Source organism: Cynoglossus semilaevis, chromosome 10, assembly GCF_000523025.1.
Source record: "Cynoglossus semilaevis isolate Cse_v1.0 chromosome 10, Cse_v1.0, whole genome shotgun sequence".
Lineage (NCBI taxonomy): Eukaryota > Metazoa > Chordata > Actinopteri > Pleuronectiformes > Cynoglossidae > Cynoglossus > Cynoglossus semilaevis.
The window spans coordinates 10,720,597-10,727,533 of NC_024316.1; the positions used below are offsets into that span (position 1 = coordinate 10,720,597).

The 6,937-nt window shown below is 37.9% G+C and overlaps 1 protein-coding gene across 3 annotated transcripts in view; it reads left to right on the forward strand.

Moving 5' to 3' along the window:
• The window catches only part of LOC103384975 (TOX high mobility group box family member 2-like), a 95,341-nt gene extending 90,202 nt beyond the window's left edge, over window positions 1-5,139 (forward strand). For all 3 annotated transcript variants that reach the window (XM_025059077.1, XM_008318706.3, XM_025059076.1), the window contains 3 exons: window positions 828-1,226; window positions 1,759-1,898; window positions 3,445-5,139. In XM_025059077.1, the coding sequence (XP_024914845.1) occupies window positions 828-1,226; window positions 1,759-1,898; window positions 3,445-3,487 (582 nt within the window). In that variant the 3' untranslated portion in view covers window positions 3,488-5,139. The remainder of the gene's footprint in view (window positions 1-827; window positions 1,227-1,758; window positions 1,899-3,444) is intronic.
• Window positions 5,140-6,937: the final 1,798 nt, after the last annotated feature.

Below are 6,937 nucleotides of genomic sequence, written 5' to 3' on the forward strand. Positions count from 1 at the left end.
AAGATGAATATGAAACACTGTCAGGTTTAAGTAGATTGAACTGGAATAAATCAGAGCTAATTGAATTGAAAAGACAGGCTGATGGAGCGTCAGGGTGTCGGTTTTCTTGTTGAACTACACATCAAGAAACAAGAGGATGACAGAGCACAAGAAAGAAATAAAGATAAATTAGGCTTGAAGATAAATTCAGTGGGGAGAATATTTTTATTAGCAGTATTATTACTTTTTATTATTAAAACCAAGCTTAACCTTTCCATGTACTTATCCTGAAAATGTACTAACTCAGATCAAGAAAAGGTTTCTCAAAAGTAATTTTGGGAAAAGCGCTTATAGAAATTTCCTAGCAGGAAGTGCTGAAAACACATTTCATAAGTTGAACCGACAGTTGAACCGATCGTTCCATCAATTTTAATCATTGGCAAGGGCAAAAGCTTTTTCAAAAGAACCTGTAAAACATTTAGCTGTTGTGACTACCGTGTACTACTATATAGTAATACTCACACATTTAAGCTAGCAGTTAATTACTCTAGCACAGGTAGTATTTTGTTCTTTTGGAGTTTTGACTCCAGCTGAAATTTTTAAATTGCATTACTGCCCCCTACTGGGTCTATTTTCCACTGGTTAAAAATACTTCACTTTGAAGATCACTTTGCAGAGGCAGATGGTAGTCTCTCACCTGTATATTTTACAAAAAATATAATAATATACTTTAGGGACATCTCTGGGTTAATGGTTTTATTGTTATGAAAATTCCTTCAAAGATAAGGAACCAAAATAATAGAAAGTGTTTTCTTTAAAAAAATGTAACAACGTATTTTAATTCACAGACATACAACGACCCTGAACCAAAAAGTGCCCAGCAGACTAGCCAGTCCTCCCACCTGCTTCCTCCGAAGCAGCCACTGTACAGCGTGCCCCCCCAGCCCTCCTCTCCATACCTGGGCCCACCTGGCTCCTTCCCTCTCTCAGACCTCCAAAGCTACGCTGGGCCGCCCCGTCACAGTCTGGCTCAGACCCTCAGCCAGTCTCAGATGCTGCCACCCAGCATGAGTGCCTCTCCCCCGGCTCCTTTCCAGATCAGCCCACCTCTGCACCCTCATGCCCAGCTCTCCCTGCACCAGAGCTCCCTGCTCAACCAGCCAATCCACATGCAGCAGTCACAGCCAATCATCTCACACCAAATGGGTCTCCAGGCGCCTCTGCACTCCCCTCCTCTCAGCCAACAGGTTGGTGTATTCATTGTTAAATTTGGCACAAGCGTCTTTTAAGGTGTAAATTGTAAACTGCTTGTATTCAAATCTTATTCAGCAATTATTGGTTTTTGTTTATTTATGAACACACTGTTTTATTTCATTTTCTCACTTTAACAATTGAATAAAATATTTTTTTCTCACAGCAAGACGACATAAACCTTGTTCTCCATTTTTCCCTTTTTGGGACATTATCATTATAAACATTATCATTATCTGCCTTTTACAGTTTATTGTCTTCAGTCCAGCAGTGGGTGATATCGTAGTGTGAATGGAGTTATATGAAAATCTTTAAACCATCCATTTTGCAGTAAATGGATTAAAAAAAAAGGGAGGACCCCATGGTGGATGCTCCTTGTTTACCTAATCCTGATACTGGAGTCTGTTATCAGATTTTACACTAGAGGATTAGAGTGACTTGCCTTTTGCATAAATAATTTAATTAGTAAATAGGCAAGTACAAGAAAAAAACTTTAAATGATCTTCTGTTCTCTGCCTGGTCCCACAGGGATTCTCCCACATCCAGGCTGATTATCAGAACAGTGTCGGGAGCTCACAGTCTCCAGGGGCTCCTAACCCGGTTCATGGCCAGAACCCTGAATGGGACAGTGAGTACTGCAACAGGGACTGTGGACCCAACCACTGCAGGTGAGTTTGCCTCACCCATCACCGTCATCAGTGCAGCGGGTGTTGATTTATGACAGACGTGAAAAAGACGCTAAAGAACAAATTTCACGTTTGTCAGATTCTCTTCACTTTCATACTCTCAGATGTTATTAATTAGAAGCTGTACATTTCCTGCTAAAGCAGAGCACCTCCTCAGTATTGAGGGGAGTAATGCAGTGGTAAAACAATGCTATTATCAGGCTTATATAAAGTGTGACATCCAATTAAGTTTCTCTGCCTTTTTGCTCAGCACACTTTATTGTGCTTTATTGTGTCAGGCTGCTCGGGCGGGTACAGGAGGAATGTTGTTCAATTTCACACATGCACTGGAAGCTAAGTGTTGCTATTCTGAGGGCTAGCGACCCTCAAAGTGGGTATCTGTTTTATTTAAAGCTGATTCATCGGTCTGTCAGATGGAATCGAGCCTGGGTCAAATCATGTTTGACGCCCTTTGAAGTCGACTTAGCCTTTGCTTAAACATTCCCCCTCAGTGTCACATTATGGTAGTCTCAGGGTTCGGAGGCTACTGAATTGATTCTAGTGTGTCAGTAAAGATCACACAAGATCAGAGTTTGTCTCTGACTTCTGAAGCACTAGTGATCTACAAATGACGATATTTGGAGTCAGTTTAAATTCAAATTGGCTTTTGTTTCTCCCAAGTATTCTAACTGTTTGCTGTGGAGCTCCTTCCTGAGATTTGTCTTCCTTGAACATTGACATATGGACTTCTGTGCTCAGAGCTACAGCTTTATGTTGTGAAGTGTGTAGCCTGCATTACAATTACTAAATATAACTGATGTATTTTAATGTGAACTATATAATAATTTAAAAGCTGATTTGTTGTTTTTCTCCATAACTAGATCTAGCTATAAAGTTCTGTAGAGTTTCTGACTGCAATCATCTGCGTATATCATGACCTGTCATTGGTGCTAGCTTCAGGCATGGTGATTCTGTGATTAGCATGAGCACCTGCAAGTTAGCCACTTAGCTTTTAAATAATTAGCTAATGAGTTGAAGGTGTGAAGTCCAAGTATTTGCCAAACTTTATTGATAAATTTGTGCATTACACCTTGTGATATAATATGAATATTTTTCCTGACATACAGGAACATGTAACTTTTACACTTTCAGACTACTTTACTACGATTATGCTTCAAATGAGCTATAGTAGCGAGACGATGTAGAACTTTGAAGCCAGAGTTTCACTACATCCTTAGTGGTTTGTGATGTCCCTTAACATGGCAGAATTTCATGGGAATACTGTGTGGGGTGGGGTGTTAGCCTGGGGTTTGGATTGAACCATTGAGTTCACAGACAGAGGCACACACCATTTACTAAAGTATAACTTGATATCAAGTGATGGGGCCGCATGAAATTGATTGGCGTCTGACCCGCAGGCTGCTACTTAAAGACTTCTGCTTTGAAGGATAAACAGGAAGTTGTGCATTGAGAGGGAATGCTGTTGTATATTTATATTTTTCAGAAAGCGCAGTAATACTAATTACTAGTAATGTTGTTTCCACTTCAGCAGTGGAATGGGAGCCCGGGACAAGCCTCTCTACCTCACTTGAAGTTGAAAGACCTCCAAATGTCAGACTCCTGGGAGCTTACCAACATTACAACAATGTCATCGATGTATCTATTTTTCTTTTCTGATGGATTTTGAAAATCCCAAAGACTGCAACAGTAACTTCACCTTTTTGCCAAGCACTTAGATCGGCCAGAAGCCTGAGGCATTTCTCTGGCTTTTTTTCTTCTTCTCTTTATCAGTGAACTTTCCATTTTATTTGCGGGGCAAAGAGCTTTGAGCTCCTGCCAGCATACTGGAAATGAAGACCAAAAAAAATAAGTCTTCTCATCTCATTTAAAATTTTTTAAAGATGTTTTCTTTCCTCCACACTCCATTACTCCGTGTTTGTCATGGACTGCCCTCATTGGGGAGATGAAATGCTCCAAGCGTACTCTAACCGTGGGGGTCTTCAGTAAAAAGCTAATGCCGGAAACTAGGATATAGTCACAACACCGGGGGAAAGACAGACTGAGACACCCTGGCTGAATAAAAGCAAAGCAATGTTTCATTAAAGATAGTCACAAACACGTACAACATTTGTAAATCATCCGTGCTCCAGTTAAGGATTTTCTCATTTTCCCTTATTTGTCACAGAGTGATTGTAAATATCACCCAAATGGATCCCTCATATGTGTGTATCTAGCTGAAGTCCCTTGCTTCCTTATTTTTTCGACATCCTTTCTTTGTTTGGTTCTGTGATTTCCAGTGCAGGTGGACTCAGTGAGGGCATACACACACTAAAACTTGTGTTTAAACTATGTTCACTGGTCTGGTTTCTCTCCTCCGATGATGGAGAAGTGCAGAGACGTAAAAAGCTCCATCTCCCTCCCGAGTGATGGGAGAACGAGGGCGTTGCTCTCTACACACGGCCGTTCACAGGACGTTATGAAAATTTGAAGAGGTCAAAGGTTGAAACCTCTCCTTTAAGCCCCTCCTCCTTCTCCCCCTCCACCTTCTGGTCAGGAAGGACCCTCCTTTCCACCTGTAACCCCAACCCACAATCCTTTTAGTCCTGGCACCACTTGTACAGGTGAATTAAAAAAAAAAGTTGCTAAATGTGAAATGTTACTAAAGAAAAAAAAACATAACAGTGGGTTTTAAAATTTTTGACTAGTTTTATTAGATGTTTTAGAATTGTGTTGAACTCATCTTTATCATTTTTTGTGAGAAAAAAAATTTAATATTTTGTTTTTCACTGTAGCAGGATTTTGCTTTTTGAAAGGATGGTCATGGGGTCGATATTATTATTATTATTATTATTATTATTATTATTATTAGTTTCTTTGTGTACAAACCTGCTAAATGTACTTCTTTGATTTGTGAAACCAGTGATGAAAAAAACTTATTATTAATATCATATTGTGTATTTTACAATATGGTCATTCTATTTAATTCGGTTGCAGGTTTGATTTCTATTTAATAAATGATATGAAGTAACAATTTGGCTTATTTTCATCAGGGTGAATTATTATAATTATGACTATTATTAATATTATTACTGCTACAACAACATGACTATTACAATAATACATATTTTTTTCAGAATTTGTCGTTGGCACACTTACTGTGGGTCGGCATTAGATTCATTATGTGTCACAAATATTCTTTTGTTTTCTTTTGTCTGTAATAAAATGTTTAAAGTTAAGAAGTGGACACAAACGTCTGGACTTATTTGAATTGTCACAAAGTGTTTCACATGAGTGACTCACAACATGTGCTGTCAACCACATACTGTACACATACACAAATGTAAGTACTCCCCACAGATGGACAATCCTCATCACAAAGGTTTTAAAAGGAGGTTCTGTCACAATTAGAATTGGTACTGCTTTTAAAATACTGTTGGGCATCAGTACCAGAAAGTGTTCTTTAAATACAAAGCCCTTTATTTATAGACTGTAAAAGAAACACTCTTTTTCTAGGCAAAATGACAAAGAGTTCCATGAACTAAATTATACATTTTGTTTCTCTACAGGTATACCACAACACAACCCAAAAGTGTCCATCAGTTCACAGCTGCTTTTTTACTCACTTGCTGTGTTTGGTGGTAAAGGTGTGATGATAAAACTCAGTTGATCTAGTTGATGCACACAGTGAAATACCTGATTAGAAAAAAAAGCAGTAGCAGCCTTTTACTTGCGAATTTCACAGTTGGATTAAAGGTAGAAATGAAATGGAATTCATTTTCTCTCCCCCTCCCTTCACATATCTCTTTCTCTCTTTCTTTCCATTTCCCCTCTCTCTCTACTTTTCGCTCTCCATGCTTATGATGATGACGCAGTGCCCCCTAGAGCCCATTCATAAAACGTACCACAACGCTTTCTAGTTTCCCCCTACTGCGCTACAATGGTTTGTATTACGGTTGCCCACGATTTTATTAAACTCATTTTCCTGCAACTTAATAAGTGCAAACAAGCCTGGAAATATACATTGATGTTTTCCTTATTTAAAGAATGGGGCATAAAATGTACATTAGTAGTCGGCCTTCTCTTATATACCTTCCATTGTTTATTCTTTGCTGTAGTTGAATACGTGTATATTTAAACACTTAAAGGCAAGAAGTCTATAATTATATTTTTGTGATATGTGTGTGACAGCGCTGTTGCAGTGAACCCCTCTACCTTCGACCCGCTCTGTTTCCGTATTTCCTGTCGTCTATCTTCTGTCGCCATCTGCTGGTTGTATTAGGTACGTTTCATGTTGACGAATTAAATAATTCAAGGATTCTGTTTGTCTCACCATTTAAGTTGTTGCATTTCGTGGTGCGAAAATACGTGTCTAGGGTCATTGAAATCAATAATGAATACGTTATGCAAGAGAAATGTCAATAAAGTCAGCACAGTAGAACCTTAACATCAGAATGTGGGACTCTGTTCTAAGAGAGCGTTATACATCTCTTAGAAGAGAGTCCCACAGTCTGATGTTAAGGTACCTGATTGCTTTGCACAGAGATAAACAAATACTATGCTTGTTAAGTGGGACAGTTTTTTTATGCTCAAGGCCCTATTACATTTGTATATAGTGAAACCTGACAGCTGACAGATGTGCAGTTTGCATTTCTGCAAAAATGAACACATTTCTTTTTAAAAAATTACCAAAAGATCAAATAATTTTTGATCATCTGATCATCGGAAAGTAAATTGATGGGAGACATGGAGGCATGACAAAATTTGGAAAAAACATTTCAACATCTCAAAAATTTTTCAAATTTGATAAAAAAGATATAGACGGTTAAAATTTTGATAAAAATCTGAACCTTTTCATCATAATTGTTCATTAAATGACAAAATTGACATGCTAAAACTGAAATTTACCAAAAAAATTTAAAAAAAAGGATTTCTCAAAATGCTAAATTGATGAGAAACATGCAGAAAAGATACATTTTTAATTTTTTTTCCAAACAGTTTCATTAAAACAATTTTCATAAAAATATTCATATAAAATACTTTTT